Below are 19,408 nucleotides of genomic sequence, written 5' to 3'. Positions count from 1 at the left end.
CTGGGGTCCTCTCGGCCTGGCCTCCGGGGACCCTGTGCGCTGTGACCTTGGGCCCTGCTCAGAGGAGGGCAGTGTGGCAGGCACTGACTGAGTCCCTTTAGGGACACTGTGTCCAGCTCAGGTGACTGCCAAGGAGTGAGCCCCGTCCCCAGACAGGAACATGCCCGCGGTGCAGGCTGGCCTGTGACCTGTGCTCCTCAGTCACTACCCTCTTCAGTTCAACGAGGGGCTCAGGGAGGTTGTTTGCTGTCCTTGCTTGTGTACGAAGGCGGCCACTGCCCTCTGACCTCGTCGTGGAAGTATCTTTCCCCAGAACATGATGAGACCCAGCTTGTAGTGTGGGCAGAAGGGACCACAGCACTGGGGGCCAGCAGGGACATCCCCAAGCCAGCTCCTTAAGAGGGGAGTGGGAGCAGTGTGGACAGCGGTGACCACGCATTGATGCCAGCCGTGGAGGAGCTGGTCAGGCCCTGCCATCACTGAGCTCTCCTCGGGCTCAAGGACGGGGCCAGGGTCAGGACCTAGTCTGGGACAGGGTGATGGGGGGCCTGGCAGGGGGAGACTTTGAGGTGGGGCACAGGCTGTGCCTTCGAGCCTCACCCCACTTCATTAAGATGGGCACGCCGCCGCTGTTCCATCTTAAGGGACCTGACCGGAGGAGCCCGTGGGCCCTCTGCAGCCCTTGGTGCCCGTGCCAGGTGTCCCAGAGGTCACACGGGGAATACCGAGAGGCCTCGCTCCCCACTCGTGCCCTGGAATAAACAGCAAGAATGATTGATCAGTTTAAAAATAGAGGACTAGGAATTAATTAGACTCTTGAAAAACAGATTAGGCGTAATGACAGTCTTCAAGTCAGCCATTCATCGGGGTGGGGCGCTGCGGGGGCTGCAGGAGGCAGAGGAGACAGAGCGTGGGGCTGGGGAGCTCAGGGGTGGGGGTCTGGGCAGCGTGGGGTCAGCCGGAAGTTGTGCTAGGCTTTGACCTGAGCACTTCACCTGCGGCCTGAGGGAGCCCTGTCCTCTGTTAACTGAGCATGGTGGTGTGGGTGTCACCACAAGGTGCAGTCATCACCTCCAAGGCTAGATGGGTGCCTGCTCAACAGGTGCTCAGTCCAGAGATTCCTGGTACGGTGCTGGCCCAGGACAGGCTTCCCACTGGGCTCTGTAGTTCACGGTAACCCAGCAGGGCACAGTGCTCTCCCCAAGGACGGGCTCCCCAGTGGTCACTGTTGTTCGTGGTCATCCAGCAGGGCACGGTGCTGTCCTGGGGACAGTCTCCCCACTAGGCACTGTTCACGGTCACCCAGCAGGACATGGTGCTGTCCCTCTCCTGGGGACAGGCTCCCCAGTGGGCACTGTTCACAGTCACCCAGCAGATCACGGTGCTGTCCCAGGGATGGGCTCCCCATTGGGCACTGTTGTTCACGGTCACCCAGCAGGGCACGGTGCTATCCCTGGCACTGGCTCCCCAGTGGTCTCTGTAGTTCATGGTCACCCTACAGGGCACGATGCAACTCATAGCAACCCCGTGAACAACAGCTCCGAATCCTGCACCGTCCTTGTCATCTCGGAAACGCCCGAGCCCATTGCTGCAGTCAGTGTGTCCATCGTGTTAAGTGCCTTCCTCTCTTTTACCAACCCTCCAAGCGTGATGTCCCTTTGCAAGGAGTAGCCAGAAGGAAAACAGAAGCCTTTGAACTGTGGTGTTGGAGAAGAGTACGGAACATCCCATGGGTTTCCAAAAGAACAGATGTGTCTTGGAGAAACTGAAGCCACAGTGCTCCTTGGAAGCAAAGATGACCAAGCTTCGCCTCACATACTTTGGATGTGTTGTTAGGAGAATAAACCTTAGAAGCATGAAATGAGGCAGCTTCAAAAGGAGAAACACACAGTGACCCCATTTGTGTGAACGCTCGGTGGCTGCCCTCCACGTCATCCCCGGCCCACGGACCTCCGCTCACCTGGGAATGAAGTGCTGTCCGGCACCGGCGCCCTTGTCGGTTCCAGACCTCCCTGTGCTGGGCCCCAGGGCTCTGGCTCGCCTGCTGGTGGACGCAGACCACCAGGCCTTTTCCTCCTAGGCCATTTTGTAGTCTGGATGCTGTGATAAAACCTGTTCAGTGTCACAGGACCGTGTTGGCTCCCGCCAACGCATGGATGGTGGCTCTGCGCGAGAAGTATTGACTGAGACTTCAGCCCAGGAATCTGCTCAGCTGGGAGCTAGGGCCCCGGGGCGGTTAAGGGCAAGCAAAACCTTTGGTATTGAACTGCATGGTATTCTCCGATCAGATAAATGAGAGTTCGTGGCCATTGCCATGTCCATTTCGTAGTTGGTAGCATTTGTGTTGGTTTGGGAAGGAGAGAAACCCTAGTGCTGATTACAGTTCTCTCCACCGTTTGCTCCATGGGACAGAGGTGGCCGGCCACATCTGCAAGGATCGCAGCTCTGGGGACAGTGGGAGCAGGTCTGCTCTGTCTACGGGGCGCTGTGAGTTGAAAGTGACTGTGGTGAGAGGTCAGTGTTCAAGGAAGCACTGGGGGCTCACTGAGTTCAACCACTAACTGAAAGGTCCCTGGTTCGGAGCCCCCAGCTGCTCCTCAGGACGGTGTGGCAGGCAACTTTAGAACCTCAGGGCAGCTCTGCTCTGTGTCAGGATCATGAGAGCTGAAATCATCTCGAGGGGAGTGGGTGGGTTTGGGAAGAAGAGTGGCAGAGACAGAATCCAGGCCGACTGTGGTCACAGAAACATCTAGAAGCCTCAGAAGGCAGCTGGTTGTTGTGGGCTTTTTTTTTTTAAACACCTGGGTGACACATTGACTGACCAGACAGGGCTGGTGTTGGGTGCCACGGAGTTGACTATAATTGTTATTGTTATTGTTTGTGTACAAGTCAGAGCTGGCCCTCCAGCAGGTTTTCAGAGGCAGTAAATTGCACGGGAGGAGACTGCCCATCTGTATTCTGCAGAGCAGCTGGTGGATTTGAACTATGCGCCTTTGGGATTGCAGCACAGCTTCTTTACCACTAGGCCACCTTGCCACCAAATGGCTCACTGTCTCTAACACACCTAGCCCCATTGCCCCAGTCACTGTGTCAATCCATCTCATCTGGGGTCTTTCTCTCCTGTGTTGTCCCTCCGCCCTTCCACACATAACGTCCTTCTTAAAGGACTGGTCCCTCCTGGCCATGTGACCAAAATATGTGAAATGCAGCTTCCAAATCCTTGCCTCCAGGGAGAAACTTGGTTTCACCCTTTCCAGAGCAGACCTGTCCTCTTGACAGTCCATGGTATGTCCAGTACTTTCTCCAGCACCACAACTTAAAGACATCAATTCTTCTGCCTTCCTTACTGTCCAGCTCTCTGATGCATAACAAGTAATTAGTCTGTAGACATCACTTCTCTTCAGCACTCTGGAGAGGTCTCTGACAGCAGATTTTCCCCAATGCAATTTGTCTTTTGATTTCCTGACTGCTGGTGCCAAGAGTGTTGATAGTAGAACCAAGCAAGTGGAAATTGTTAACAACCTCAGTCTCTTCTCCATCTATTGGCCCAGTAGTGAGAATATTTATTTTCTTGATGTTGTTGAACTTCAGTCCATATTGAATGCTGCAGCCCTTGACCTTCTGCAGCAAATGCTTCAGGTCCTCCTCTGTTTCAACAAGCAAGATTGTATCATCTGCATAATGCAGGTTGTTGGTGAGTCTTCCTCCAATCCTGATGCCACATTCCTCCTCTTAAAGCCCAGCCTCCCGAATGATCTGTTCTGCATACAGATTGAAAAGGCATGGACACAGGATGCATCCTGATACGCTCCTTTCTTGATTTTGAATGATGCAGTGTTGTGGGCTCTGTTTTGATGGCTGTTTCCTGATCTGAGTATAGGTTTCACATAAGCACAATCGAGTGTTCTGGGCTTCCCATTCTCCTCAGACACAGTTTGTTGTGATCCACACAGTCAAATGCCTTGGCACAGCCTTTGTCCTGTCCTCGCCAGCTGACATGCCTCGCCCACTGTTACCTCTTTGTCAGTCCATCTTGTTGAGGGTCTTCTCTTCCTGTGGCCCTCCACCTACCAGCATGGTACCCCTTTCCAAGGAATACCCTCTTCTAGCAACATGCCCGAAGTATAGGAGATGAAGTTTCACCGTCCTCGCCTCTCAAGAACACCTTGCATTGTGCTTTCTCCTAGACCAGTTTGTCCGTTTTGCAGGCCACGGGCTGCTCAGTGCTTGTCCCGCACCGCAGCCCAGAGCCATTGATTTTTCAGCCTTCCTTATTGTCCAGCTTTCAAGTGAACGTGAAGCAGTTGCTGTGGTGCACTGGTGAGCCCTTGCTGGGCGTCTCAGTCCCTTGGTGCATGGGTGCCCTGCCCTCCTCCAGCCCGAGCACCTCATGGCCCGTGCACCTCTGTGTCTGGAGCTCTGGCCACATCTCCCTTTGCAGTCTTCTCGCCCTGTGGGGTGGACTCAGTGGGCCCCAGCTTCTCAGTGTCGCTGTTTTCACGTGTGTGAGTGTCTCCCCCTCGTCTGGCCGTTGAGGCGCACAGGGTCTGTGACTCATCCCGGGGACCCTTGGTGAGGCCTTGGGCTGCTCCTGGTCCACCGTCAGAACTGACCCTGTGCAGCCAGCAGGAGCTGACCCTGACGACAAGACCCACCCGGAGAGGCTGCATCCTGACCCTTCAGCACCTGGACCAGTGGAGCCCAGCCAGCTCCATGCAGCCGCCCTCACTGCTGCTGCTTCAGGGACCAGTCTGGAGCCCCCTGAGTCTCACTTGTTACCGGTCTGACGCCTCCGTCTTGTGCTGGAACAATCCAGAAGCCGCAGAGCTGCAGGAGAGGCTCCTTCCGGTGGGAGGACCAGTGTGTCTGTCCTGTGGCAGAGCCGGCAGGCAGTCTGTCCCGCCCACCCAGTGCTCACGGACTCTCGCACCCCGTCTTGGTCTCTGCAAGAATTCCCTGTTCTTTTTTTCCACTCCTTTGGAATTGGGGAGTCCTGGCAGCGTAGTTTGTAGGGGGTCCTGCTGCTGACTAAAGTGCTGGCCACTGACGGTTCGACTCCACCAGTGGCTTCACGAAAGCCCAGTGGAGGGTCAGCTGGGAGCCGACAGTGGCAGCGAGTTTGATGAGCTCTGGGTTCCTGGAGCTCTGGTGGCACCATGTGCAGTGAGTTGTGATGCTGCCCAGAGGCCGTGGATCTCTGATGGTTCGAATCCACCTTCGGCTCCTTGGGAGAAAGCTGGACAGTCTGCTCTTGTTAATGATTTGCTGTTGGGGGCCGTCGAGTGGACTGTGACTCCCAGCGACCCTATGAACTACGGCGCTGAACGCCGTCCTCTGCTATGCCAACCTCACCACCTCTGACACCCCTGCCCCCCATGGCCGCTGTCACGGTGTTAGTCCATCACGTCCAGCATCTTCCTCTCCTCCGCTGACCCTCCACCCTTCCAAGCACCATGTCCTTCTAGGACTGGTCCCTCCTGGTGACATGTCAGTGATACAGCCGCAGAAACCTGATGGGAGGTGGCTGTGAGTTAGAGGACCTTTCAGCCCTGCAGCAGGTTGAAGTAGCCCTTCTGGTGGGTGGTTAAAGGCTTCAGCTTCTAACCCAAAGGTCAGCAGTTCAAACCCAGCAGCCTCTGCTCAGGGGAGAGGTGAGGGAGTTCTGCTTCTGTAAGTACTAACAGCCCTGGAGACACCGCGGGCTGGGCTCTGTCTGCATCTGTCCAGGGACAGCGTCGGTGAGTGGGAGTCAACTCCACAGCAGGGGTGGGTGGGGAGGATGTGGATGGACTTGGGGCCCCCAGGATTGTGTTAGGACCCTCAGTGCTGAATGGATAAACACTCAGCTACTAACCAAAGGCTTGGCGCTTCAGACCCACTGGACGCTCCAGGGGAGGAAGGTCTTGACCATCTGCTGCCATGACGCTTTCGCCTGGAGTCCCTGGCCATGCTGGCACCCCAGCGGCCCCCTCTCTGAAGACATGGCCCTTCTAGGCTCTGGGCAGCCACCTGGCCCTGGACGTGGAGGGAAGGTTTGCTTTGTGCTGACCCCCAGCGCATCTGTCCAGTTCCTTGTCCTAACGGCTGAGTCGCAGGACCCTTCACGCTCAGAGAACGAGAATCATCCTGTATCTTCTTTCCAAAGAAATACATGTGATCACCCCAAACCCTTCTCTGCCATGGCAACAGTTGTGTGCAGTCGAGACAGAATCCACCTAAGGCCGACCCTCCGGCAGCTTTTCAGAGGCAGTGAGTTGCACTTGGGGAGACTGTCTGTCCTTCCACAGAGCAGCTGGAGGATTCGAGCTGCGAACCTCTGGGATTGCAGCCCAGCGTCTTAGCACCAGGCCGCTGGAGCTCGCTCTGTGTGATAGGAAACTATGGTGCTTCTGCTGGACAGTTTGCTGAGAGACTTCATGAGCAGATGACCAAATGGAAGCGGTGAGTGAAGCAGGTTTCTACGAGTCCCGCTGAGGTGTGGCTGATTAGAAAGCCTAGCCGGGGCTGGTGTGGAAAGGTCCAGAGCATCCCAGTGGCTGGGCCCGTGCAGGGTGCTGTCCTGCAGATGCTGTGTGCATCAAACCCATGTGCACAGAGCTGAACTGTCCTGGGAGGGGCATGCTGGCCTGTAGAGGCTGTGTGGATCGAACCCCTGTGTGTGGAACTGAGCTGTCCTCCACGGAACATCCAGGGCTGCAACCCTTCACAAGCAGGTCTCCTAGCCTTCCTCTGAAGTGCTTCCAGGCGGGTTTGAACCGCCAACCTTGCTGGTTAGTAGTCAAGCACTTCGCCGTTTGTGTCACCCAGTGACTCCTATAATAGAGCACAAAAATGTAGGAGACAAGCCCGCCATGAAGACCGTCCATAAGCCGAGGACCAACGAGGGAGGAGCCTCTGGGTAGAGACGCTGATGTGGGCCCTTAGCATCCAGAACATAGAGGATGCCGTGACATCAGACAGGAGGAAATGACAAGGTCGTTAGAAAGAAGGCAGCCCATCCCACAGGGATGTCAGGAGTGAGCTGGCGCCCTCCTCACTGTGCCCACGTCGCCGGCCACCCGTCTCCACAGCCTGCCATCGGGAGTAGCCCCAGTGCTGAGGAATGTTGAGCTTGAACGTGACTTTGCTGCCTGCCTACGAGAAGGCCACATCTTTGTGCTGCTTTTCTAATGGGACGATTCAGTGGGTGTGGCTTATTCTAAAGGCTGTAAGACCATCCTTCTGCAATCCTGCACCACTGTCATCATCCCCGAATGGCGTGCTTAGAGGGCACATCTGCCTCCTCGCCTCTGTCAGCTCCCTGTCTGCTTCTGTAGATTCGTGTCTCCTGTAGATTTTTCCGGTCTGAACGTTTCACGTAAGTGGAACCCGACAACGGGCTTGTCTGACTGAGCACAATGCTTTGGAGGACCATCCCTGTTGTAACGTGGTCAGCACTTTATTTTTTCTGGGACTGAACAGCATCCCATTGGACGGATGGGCCACATTTTGTTTATTCATTCTTCAGTTAATGGACGTGTAGATTCTTTCCACTCTTTGGCTGATAGGAATAATGCTGTTCTGAGCATTCATTTACAAGTGGTTTTTAATATATTTGGTGTGAAGTCCTGGATGTGCTCACCAGTCTGCTAGGAAAGTGGGAGGACGGCTGCCTCGCCGACTGACTGCAAGGGATCCGTATTTGTTCCTCTTCTCAAGAAAACGGACCCAACACAATGTGGAAATTATGGAACAAACTACTACTGAAGGTCAAAATGGCTACAACAGTACATTGACAGAAAATTGCCAGAAGTTCCAGTGGGGTTTAGAAGAGGTTATGGAGCTAGGAATAATGCTGATGACAGATGGGCCCTGGATGAAAACAGAGAACACCAGGAGGGTGTCTACTTGTGTTTTATTGACTATGCAAAGGCGTTTGCCTGTGTGGATGATAATGAACCATAGCTGCCATTGAGAAGAATGGAAACCCCAGGACACGTAATTGTGTTTTATAAAATCTATACCCAGATCAAGAAGCTGTTGTATAAATGCAGCAAGGGAACACTGTTGTATTTAAGTGCCATCAAGTCAAGTATAACCATAGCAGCCAAATGAACAACAGATCTGAACCCTGTCCTATCCGGTGTCCTCATACGTTCTGACACACTAGAGCCTATTGCAGCAGTTACTCTATCAACCCACCTGGTTGAGAGTCTTCTTCCCCTTTGCTGACCCACCTTTCTGAGCATCATGTCCCTCCGAAAGGGAATAGCCCCTCCTAGCAGCATGCCCAAAGTGTGTGAGGCAAAGATTCATCATTTTTGCCTCCAAAGAGCATTCTGGCTGCATCCTCTCCAAGAAATATTTGTGCTTTTGTCTGTCCATGGCATGTTCAAGACTCTTCTCCAGTGCCACAGCTCAATAGCATCAATTCTTCTGTCACCCTTATTCATTGTCCAGCTCTCAGATGCACAGCAAGTGATCGGAAAGACCATGGCCTGAATCAGACGCACCTTAGTCCTCAAACGGACATCATTAGTCCTCAGTAATTTGGAGAGATCCCTAGTCTGCAGTTAGGGAACACATCACATACAAGCAAAATGCTACTAGATACCATTAAAAAATGTCTGGAACAGTACAAAGATAAGGAACTGCCAGAAGTTCAAGCAAGATTTAGAAGAGGCTGTGGCACCAGGAATATCACTGTGGATAGATGGATCCTGGCTGAAAGTGAGGAATGCCAGAGGAATTTCTCTGTGTGCTTTCTTGACGATGCAAAAGTGTTTGACTGTGTGGATCATGGCAAGCTGTGGCTGACCTTGAGAAGAATGGGAATCCCAGAGCACTTGACTGTGCTCATGCGGGACCTGGACCTGGACAAGGAGGCTGTTGTGCGAACAGAGCAGGGGAGCGCTGCGTGGTTTGGAATTGAGAAGGGAGTGCACGAGGATTATATTCTGTCTCTCCACACCTATTCAATCTGTATGCTGAGCAAATTATCTGAGAAGCTGGATTCTATGAGGAGGAGTGTGGCATCAGTAACCTGCATTACGCAGATGACAACCTTGCTTGCTGAAAGTGAAGAGGGTTTGAAGAACTTGTAGAAGATCTAGAAATGCAGCCTTCGGTATGGACTGCATCTCAATGTCAGGAAAGCAAAGATCCTTACCACTGGACTGCTGGCAGCATCGTGATTGATGGAGAGGAGATTGAAGCTGTCAACAGCTTCATCTTACTTGGAGCCACAGTCAGAAAATAAGGAGATGTATTGCACTGGGAAAATCTGCAGATAATCTTCCAAAGTATTAAGGAGTAGTGATGTCAGTTTGAAGACTAAGGTGCATCTGATTCAGGCCATATTCTTTCTATTACTAGCTATGAATCCGACAGCTGGACAATGAAGAAGATTTGGTGCTTTTGAGCTGTGGTGCTGGAGAAGAGCACTGAACATTCCATGGACGGACAGGAGAATGAATAGATATGTCTTGGAGAGGGGGCAGCTGGTGTACTCTTTGGAGGCAAGAATGATGAAGCTTCACCTCACACATTTCGATATGTTGCTAGGAGGTGCTATTCCTTAGAAAAGGACATGATGCTGGAAAGTTTGGAGAGTCAGTGAAGGAGAGGAAGACCCTCAACCACGTGTATTGGCACGGTGACTGCTGCACTGGGCTCCTGTGTCTCAGGAAGTGTAAGGATGGTGCAGGAAAAACAGGGTTCAGATCTTTTGTTCACAGGGTCGCTATGAGTCGTGCTTGACTCAATGGCCTCTAACAACAACAACAACAGTAACGTGATTCAAAATCAAGAAGGATGTGCATCAAGGATGTAGCTTATGCTGAGCAAATAATTTATGAAGCTGGACTCTATGAATAGAGATATGGCATCATGATTGGAGAAAAACTGATTAACAACCTGCATTATGCAGATGACAGAACTTTGCTTTCTGCAGAGGAGGAGGACTTGAAACACTTGCTGCAGAAGACGCAGGACCACAGCCTTTGGTATGGATTACATCACAACTTCAATAACACAGAGATCCTCACCCCTGGGCCAATAGACAACATCTTGAGAGATGGCAAAAGATTGAAGTCGTCAGTTATTTAATCTTGCTTGGATCGGCAATCAATACCTTTGGTACCAGCAGTCAGGAGATCAGGAGACGTATTGCATTGGGCAAGTCCTCTGTCAGACCTCTCCAAAATACTTACAAGCAATGGTGTCCATTGAAGACTCAGGTGCGTCTGATTCAGGCCATAGTCTTTCTGATCACTTGCTGTGCATCTGGGTAATGAATCGGCGTGACAAAAGAAGTGATGACTTTGAGCTGGGATGTCGCAGAAGAATACTGAGCATCCCATGAACAGCCAGAAGAACTAATAGATTGTATCTTGGGGGCAGTGCAGCCAGAGTGCCCCTTGGAGGCAAAGGTGGAAAAGCTTTGTCTCTGATACTTTGGACGTGTTGGCACGAGAGGCTGTTTTTTTGGAAGGGGGATATCATGGTTGGAAGGATGGAGGGTCAGTGACAGAGAGGAAGACCCTTCACGAGATGGATTGATACGGTGACGGCCAGTGGGCTTCAGTGTGTGAGAGATGGTGAGGACGGCACAGGACCGGACGAGAGGTACGGGTCCACCTTGCTACTATGTCACATAGACATCCAACTGACTCAACAGTATTTACCAAACAGACTACTGTGTTTATACAGGTAACATATGCCAATTATACTTTTTTCCAACCAATGAATTGCTCTTCAAGTTACTTTCCTAGAAATGTTACGTGCATTTTCATCATTAAGCATGATTGTTCCTTATTATGTTGAGGAACATTCTAACCCAAGTTTGTTGCGAGTTTGTGTCATGAAACAGTTCGATTTTGCCCATGTTTTTCCCCAGTGAGATCTTCATGTGGATTTCATCCTTTGTCCTGTGGTGTGTTGCACGATCTCATTTTCACTGAATGAACCAGTCTTACATTCCTGAGATAAATCCCACTTGGTTGTGATGTGTAATCCTCTGCTCTGATCTCACTAAAATAAGAAAAATAAGCTCCCTCTTTCTAAGTAGGGTCCTATTCCCAGTTACAGACCTTAGGACTTAACTATTTGAGAAACTCGATTCAACTAATTGCACAGTGTTCTCAGGGATCCTGGGGGGAGAAGCCACGTGTTACCTCTTCCGTCTTCTGCCGTTTGACAGCTTTCCTCGGCTTCTGGTTAAGTCTTACCCGTCTCTGCCACTGTCCTTGGCTGGCCTTCTCCCCTGTGTGTATCTTACAAGGACACTTGTCAAAGGATTCCAGACCACTGAGAATGCTCTTGACTCAAGATGTTTAACTTAATTACATATTCAAAGACCTTTTTCCCCAATAAGGTCATGTCCACAGTTTCCAGGGATTAGAACATTGGCATATCAGGTTGGGGGTCATGGTGTTACCCATGGTGGACACATTTTAGTTGAGCTCCCAGATTAAAAAAGATTAGGTGGACCCTTCTAAAGATTAAATCCCTATGCACATCAAAACCTATTTCCCACAGAGTGGAGAGAAAACCCCTACTGACTGAGGAAAAAACCCCAAACATTTAGCAATTCCATTTCAGACAAGGGTCTCATATCAAGTTTACACAATCCTATAGGGCCTCTGCAAGGTAAAGACTGGTAACCCAGTTACAAAATGGGCAAAAGACATGGAAAGACTTTTCACAGAAGAAGACATTTGGATGACCAACAGACACATGAAGAAATGCTCAAAATCACCGACACTAAGAGAGATGTCAATCAAAACCACAATGAGGTACTATCTCACCCCAGTAGCAGTGGCAAAGTTTAACAGGACAGCAAGTAATAAATATTGGAGAGGATGTGGAGAGGTAGGAACTCTGACAGACTGTTGGTGGGATTGCAAAATGGTACAACCACTCTGGAAGGCAATTTGGAATTTCCTCAAAAAGTTGAACATAGAAATTTCATGTGACCCAGCTATTCACTGCCTTGGAATATACCCTGAGAAAATTAGAACTGAGACACAAAACGCAGTAGTCTATCATGTGAATGTGCCATGATTTCTCAATCCGTTCGACTGTGGTTGGACAATTGGAACATTTCCATGTTCTTGCAGTGGTCCATCCAGGTGGCCCGCAGCAGGACTTCATTGTTTATGGCTGGGCCTGTTCCGTTGTAGGTCAGCTCTGTGTTGGTTCCACCTGGAGGGCTCTGAGGGTGAGAGTGAGAGTTTGCCTTTTTATCTTAGTAACTAGGGGTCCTGGTGGCACGGTGCCTTACGTGCTGGATCCTCTCCGCAGTGCAGACCCACCAGGAACCCCAAAGGAGGAAGACGGACAGCTGTTTCCTGTTGCTGGTGGGAGTAGACAGTGGTACCGCCGAGGTGCAGGACAGATGGTGGTTCCTGAAAGAGTTGGGCGTGGTCACAGTGGTGGGTGTCGAGACAGGACTGACTCACAGCTGGCCCTCAGCGGGTTTTCAGTCAGTGAGTCACACGGGAGATTGCCGTCTTTCTCCGTGAGCTACTAGTGGATTCGAACCACATGCCTTTGGGTTGACAGCGTGACTTCTCATCACCAGAGACCCCTCATACTCCAAAGATTGACAGTCTCAGAAACCCGATGCAGGGTCGCTGTGAGTCACAGCGGGCTGGGCTGTCGTTGGTCATCTGGGCCACAGGCCACGTTGCAGTGCATAATTTGCTGGTATGGCCATTCTTAGCTTGCAGATGTTTATGGTGGAATGTTTCCAACACCCAGAGACGAATCAACAGGAGACTGACAGTAACAGTGGTCGTAATGGCAGTACTGATGTTAGGTGCCGTCGAGTCACATACGACTCAGCAACCCGGGAGCAGTGGATGTGAGCCCCACCCTAGCCCACACCATCCTGACCTCACTGGAGGTCTTCCTCTCCTTTGCTGACCCTCCACCTACCCAGGCATAATGTCCTTTCCCAAGGACTGGCCCCCTCCTAAAAACATGACCGAAGTATGTGAATAGTAATGTAAGAAAAAGAGAGAGAACTTGTGTCAGAATTGCCCTGTGACGGAATCATGAGGACGGAGCTGAATGTGGAAGCCACAGACATATAACAACTTGGAGGCCGCGACACCCGGTTCAGGCGCTGTCAGCGCTCCCGGTCACCCACCCTGTGCTTCTCCTCTGTGCAGTGACTCCACGGAGACCCCCTGCTCCACAGACGAGGCCAGGCCCGAGGCGGCACCGCCAGCCCTGCCCGCTGCCCCTGCGGTCACCAGAGAGAAGATCCGGTCCCGGTTCCACAGCAGCCGCGACCTCATCCACCGCCTCTTCGTCTGCATATCAGGTGCGATGCGGGGTCCGCAGCTGGTGGTGGCTCGAGGGCCACACCTGTGTTCCCAGGAGGGCTGGGGCCGCCCCGCCGGTGCCCTGCGTGAGCTGGTGGATGTCACCTTGTGAAGGCACCATGCCCGGGGCTTCACAGCATGTGAAGAAATGATTCTGTGTCCCTGTGGATGTGTCAGCGAATGCAGTCAAGCACTGACTAGCTAAGAGTTTGGCAGTTCCCATCTGCCCACCCCACTCTGGGTGCCAGGAGACAAACTATGCTCCAGAGAAACCAGCACAAGAGGTCCCTGCAGCTCTGCGCTGACACAGGTGCTGAGGGCTCAGTGGGACTCCACGGCCCCCAGGGCCCTGGTGTCAGGTGGACGCTGTCGCCTCACGCCTTGGCCTCAGCCCTCTCTAGGCTCTGTCTAATTTGTACTTCAGATTTTAGTGTGATGAATTGTGAGTTCTTCCTTCTCTTTGGTTAATTAAACAGTGGAACACAAGGGAAGTGACAGAGGGCAACGAAGGGGGTGGGGAGTTTGACGTTTGAGGGTTTTTGGTTATTATTTCTTTTTTTGGCTTGTGAAGGTTGACAAATCATGCCAGGTTTTCTTTCACCCAGTGCTTCACGCCTGTCATGTGTTGTAGGGTCAGCCATGTCTCCTGGTTTATCCAGGAGCTCTGAGACGTGGTCAGCCGCAAGTTGCCAGGCTCGCACAAAGCAGGCACCTCTCTGGCAGAATCCACCAGCTGCTCCCAGAAGGGAGATGGGCTGCCTCCTCCAGTGCCGTTTGCAACCGTGGAAAACCCACCCGAGGCTCAGCCGAGTCAGTTCTAATGGGGCGGCGAGGAGTTCGCATCTGCCTTTTAAAGAGCAGTGTCTTTAACTTCTTCCTTCCAGCAGCTATGTGAGCGGGTGTGCTGTGTACATCCAGAGTGTGTGAGGTGTGTGTATGTGGTGGATGGTTGACACAGAACCTGTAGATGTACGTGTGGTATCCTGGTGTGCGTGATGTGCAGCTTGTGCCTGTTAGTGCACTGTGTATGGGCGTGTGGACTGGTGTGTACACGGGAGTGGTGGTTTTACATGTGTGTGTCACAGTGGAGGGGGTACCTGTGTATAGTCAGTCTGTGTGGTGTATATGTGGTATGTGTGCATTTGTGTGTGTGGTTGCTGTGTGTTGTGTTTGCATGTGTGTTGAGTGTGTGTGTGTGGTCAGTCCAAATTACTGAGGAATAATGACGTCGGTTTAGGGGCTGAAGTGCAGCCCATATTCTTTCCAGTCACTTGCTGAGAGAGAGGGACAGTGAATAAGAAGGACGGAAGAATTGCAGCCTTTGAGCTGTGGTGTTGGAGAAGAGCACTGAACAGCCCATGGATGGCCAAAAGAACAAACAGATGTGTCTTGGAAAAGGTGTAGCTCTCTGGAGACAAGAGTGATGAGGCTTTGCCTCACATACTTCAGGCGTATTGATAGGAGGGACTGTTCTTTGGAGAGGGACATAATGCTGGGGAGGATGGAGGGTCAGCGAAGGAGAGGAAGACCCTCGACCAGGTGGACTGACACGGTGACTGCTGCAAAGGGCTCTCGTGTGTCAGGAAGTGTGAGGATGGCGCAGGATAGAACAGAGTTCAAATTGTTGTTCATAGGGTCACTGTGAGTCTTGTTCATTTTGACAACCACAACTTATAAATGGTTAGTGTGTATGTGCCATGTGTATGTTCATGTGTGTGGTTGATGGATATAGGTGCATGCGTGTGTGCGGTTGATGTGCATTGGGGGGGTTTGTGCATGTTGTGTATATGTGTCTGCATGTGTGTTGAATGTGTGTTTGCAATGTGGTTGGTAGAGGGATTTGTGTGTGTGCCCCAAGGCCCCAAGTGGGCCTTTCCCAGGCCTCAGGAGATTCCCACCTGAGATCTCAAGACAGCTGTCCTCCTGCCAACATCACCTGCGTGTGTTTTAAGAGTTTGTTCAGGGCTCACGCAGCCTGGCCCATAGCCCTCTGGAAGGAGACCTGGCTGCAGTTAGACCTTAGCATTCCAGGGTACACTGAGGTTCTCCCCCCTTTCTTTGAGTGCCAGCAGCAGCCTTCCCCCCGATGTGCCTCTCACATAGACCAGAATCTCCTTCTCTGCTGGGAGAGTGGGCATCACCTGCTGCCTTGGAGGGCTGGTGAGCAGAGAGGTTACAGCGAAGTGGCTACTGGTTCCACCTGCAGGCAAAGTTCCAGATTCTTGGCACCTGGAGACTCTTGGGCACATGGCCAGATGGGCAGCAGTGGGTGGACAGTCGTTGCAGGTGGGGTCTGAATGCCTTGGTAGCTGGACCAGCAAAGGTGGCGGGAGCCATCAGGGTGGGTGTCATATGGACATATGGACCCTCCACCAAGGAGCGTCCACTTTGTCGTGGTGGCTGCGTGAGTCACAGACCAGTGGGGTCATAGGAGCTGGGTCTCTCTTTTCCCTCATTCTCTCAACTCTGGATTTTTACTTGTCCTGAGGGGCAGGGCAGCCTTTCATGGACCCGAGGACAGGACGACCTTGAACCCCGAGCCCTGGCATAGAGAGAGCATCACGCTTCCCAAGTTGCTAACCTGCCCGTCCCACTGTGACCCTCCTCCAGGTGTGGCCGACCAGCTGCAGACCAACTACGCCAGTGACCTCAGGAGTATCCTCAAGACGCTCTTTGAAGTCATGGCCACCAAGCCAGAAACGGACAACAAGGAGAAACTGAAGAAAGGTAACGCCCTCAGAGCAGGTCCTGGGCCAGTACCTCGTCCGCAGAAAGTGGGGTGCAGAAAACCACACCTCTGAGCCCCCCCCCCGTTCCCCCAGCAGACACAGCCCCCTCCCTCGGGTAGAAGGTGCTCAATGACCTACACAAACCAAGTGAAAGCAGGTGGAGTGAGGCGCCTGGTTACTAGAGGTGGGTCGGTGGGCGTGGTTACCGGGAAAGTAGGCCCGAGGGGCGTGGTTATTTGGCAAGGTGGGCCAGGACAAAGGGGCGTGGTTTCCTAGAGAGGTGGGACCTAGAAGGAGGCTGTCTCTTGGTGACCAAGGAGGATGGGTAGAGGCGGGGGGCGTGGTTACAGCAAGAGGCGTGGCCAGTGTTAAGTGGGACCCAGGTGGCGTGGACACTCCGGGCAGGCCCCACCCACGTCCTCTGCTCCCGGCCCACACTTCCTGGGGCACACACCTTAGGACAGGTGAGATACCTAAGAAGTTCCAACCATGTGAGAAGTGCCATGTGAGATGCCCAGACCCCAGACACACGGTATCTGCCTCTCCATGAAGGGTCACAGAGCGGGTGACTGACTTGATCACACGTGCGTGTACACACACCTCACAGGCCATGCTCTCATCCATAGTGACAGACACGACCTGCATGGAAGCAGCCAGGCCGGCCGGCTGTGGAGCCGGGCTTCTGCGCTGTGTGGTCTGCCTGTCGCAGAGGGTGGGGCACTCCCCTGAATGCTTGGGGGGTGAATACTCAGCAGAGCATCGTGGGACGTGTGCATGACCATACGACATGGTCTGGGGCTCAGTTCCAGGCCCCAGGGTGGGCCCCGCCTGCCAGCCCGCCTGCCAGGATGGAAAGTGCCTTGCCGTGTGGAATGAGGGCCAAAGGAGGCCTGTTTTGGGTGCTATGGGCACATCTCCTGAGCCCCCTCAAGACCTCAGCCATGCTAGAGTCCCATCCCAAACCCCTCGTCCTTCCAAGAGGCTCTGGCTGGGCCTCAGGTCGCATGGCCCCCTGAGTGGCTCTGTGTGGATCTAGGTCTCTTTTCATCCGGCATCCTGGTGAGGAGAGGGGGTCAGGAAGGGAGGTGGTGCCAATCACGCTTCATGAGAATGGGGAGACTTGCTCAAGCCCAGCCTTGCCTGGACCTCATAGCCAAGCCCTTGTACCCCAATCCTAGTTTTGAACCCCAGGACTCAGTGCCCTGAACCCCAGTACCCTAGAGCCAATTTTGGTGCTCTGCTTTCTGGGGCTCAGCCCCCCTGCACCCTCACTCTTCACTCCTGGGCCAGCAGACAAGAACTACAGGGGCTGTGCTCTGTGTACCACACGTTGTGGGGTGCCCCGAGGATCAGGCTCTGCTGGCAGCCCCTCCCTCACCCCGTGTGGTGTTCAGGCCCCTTCACCCCCAGGACTCTCCTGTCCCAGGACTGAGGACCACACCACCTATGGCCACTCTGCCTCTTACAGGCACCCAGACGTTGCGGAGCACGGCGCTGGAGGACTGTGCCCTGTGCCAGGAAACACTGTCCTCCTCCGAGCTCACCGCCAAGGCCCGGGACGGCGACTTTGAAGGTACAGGAGCTGAGCGGAGCCAGAGTGCCTCAGAGAGAGGCACGAGCTGTTTTTCTGGATGTTTCTACCCAGCCAGGGAGCTGTTTGCAAACAGCTAAGGTCACATTAGGCTAAAGCTAACACCTGGTGGGCTGGGGCTGGGGCTGTCGACGAGGAGAGAATGCCCAGCACTGAGTTGAGCTGAGTTTCATCGTTTCTTAACCCCCTCATCCCATCACTGCTAACGGGCCTAGGTCATGAGTAACCAGGTGCACTGGGTGCTGGCTGGGTAAGGCCTGGGCGGGGGGCGGGGCCCCTCCCAGCATGGCTTAATTGGGGCTCTCAGAGAACAGAACCAGTGTGATGTGCGTCTATACATACACATGTGTGCACCAACATGCATACCTGTATGTACACACGTGCAGATGCAGACACACATGCGGACACACAGAGGCAGAGCTCGGAGGCATGCGAGGTTGGTCCCAGACCGCCACAAGGACGTGAACGTTGGAAGACAGGGAGTCACACCAGGGTGTTGGCTTCCCCGTGTATATAACAGTTGTGCTTACGCTGCAGTCTAGTGCGGTGGCGTTAGGAGAAAGGTTGAAATAGTGGGAGAATGACCAAAATGTGATGGAGACATGCACAAGCGCGTGCTGTTGGAAAACCAGTCACGGTGGACTCTGTAGGCACGGTTGTCACAGACCTGCAGTTCCCAGGAAGCGTGGCAGAGTGAAGCACAAGAAAAGGAGGTGTGTGCGTGCACGTGTGTGTACAAGGGCGCTCACACAGTGAGGGAGGGAAGGAGCCCTGGCGGTACCGAAAGGTCAGAGGTCCAAACCCACCAGCCGCTCTACCTGAGAACAAGGCAGCCCCCTGCTCCTAAAGGTTATGGCCGTCAGACTCCTGTGGGGCGGTTGTCCTGGGTGGGTCACTGTGGATCAGAATCTACCCCGCTGCATATGTGTGTGCACGCGCACACACACACACAGAGACATACACAATACAGTCACTTCACAGAATTGGCTTGTAGGATCAGACGAGGTGAGGTAAGGCAGCTTGAAGATCGGACGAGCTCTGATAAAGTCATTTCAGAGGCAGGAGGCAAAGGGCATCCTGGAAACACACCCTTTTACTCTACAGACCTCGAGCTGTCGGACAAGGCCTACCTTTGTTGAGAAGGTTGTCATTAGATGAGTCCAACTGATTTAACCTCATCACTTTTTCACACTAACAATAGGGTTGAATGTGTCATGGACCATGAGGTGGTCAGAACTGGGTGATGCTTGGCCTGTCGTATATCAGCTCTGCGTCAGTCAGAGCTGACCAGCTGGCTGGAAACCGCAGCCTGGCCAAGAGGACACCAAAAAGTAACCGTTGAGGTGGCCTGGCCTGGGCCAAGGTGCCTAACTGGGATTTGATTAAGAAATGACTGTCACAGTGACTGGAGTTGAAGGGGCCCCCGAGGGTAGGAGAGCCCTAGCTGGGCCACCGGTCAGAGACTGTGCTGACCCCCTGGCCCGCCGTCATCCCAGTTGACACTCTCTGCTCTCATTGTGACAGACCCCCCTGAGTGGGTGCCAGATGAGGCCTGTGGCCTGTGCACCACCTGCAAAGCCCCTTTCACCGTCATCCGCCGGAAACACCACTGCCGGAGCTGCGGGAAGGTAGGCCGGGCACTGGGTGGCATGTCTATGGTCAGCCCCAGCCCTGCACCCAGATGCCCCCGAATGTGCACCCGGCTGGCCCAGCTCAGAACAGCTGTGCACCAGTGCTTGTTCCATTGAGTGGAGGGTGCCAGTGCCCTCATTAGCCAT

The 19,408-nt window shown here is 53.2% G+C and overlaps 1 protein-coding gene across 2 annotated transcripts in view; it reads left to right on the top strand.

The window, feature by feature from the left end:
• The window catches only part of ZFYVE28 (zinc finger, FYVE domain containing 28), a 75,921-nt gene that overhangs the window by 55,293 nt on the left and 1,220 nt on the right, over positions 1-19,408 (top strand). For both annotated transcript variants that reach the window (XM_006893607.1, XM_006893608.1), the window contains 6 exons: positions 4,828-4,848; positions 5,102-5,117; positions 13,155-13,309; positions 15,921-16,037; positions 17,508-17,612; positions 19,155-19,258. In XM_006893607.1, coding sequence (XP_006893669.1) covers positions 4,828-4,848; positions 5,102-5,117; positions 13,155-13,309; positions 15,921-16,037; positions 17,508-17,612; positions 19,155-19,258 — 518 coding nt within the window. The remainder of the gene's footprint in view (positions 1-4,827; positions 4,849-5,101; positions 5,118-13,154; positions 13,310-15,920; positions 16,038-17,507; positions 17,613-19,154; positions 19,259-19,408) is intronic.

Source organism: Elephantulus edwardii, unplaced genomic scaffold (genome assembly GCF_000299155.1).
Source record: "Elephantulus edwardii isolate Elephantulus edwardi_28Jun2011 unplaced genomic scaffold, EleEdw1.0 scaffold00129, whole genome shotgun sequence".
Taxonomy (NCBI): Eukaryota; Metazoa; Chordata; class Mammalia; order Macroscelidea; family Macroscelididae; genus Elephantulus; species Elephantulus edwardii.
The sequence above is the reverse complement of the archived record's forward strand: the minus strand, read 5'-3'. Positions and strand labels throughout refer to the sequence as shown.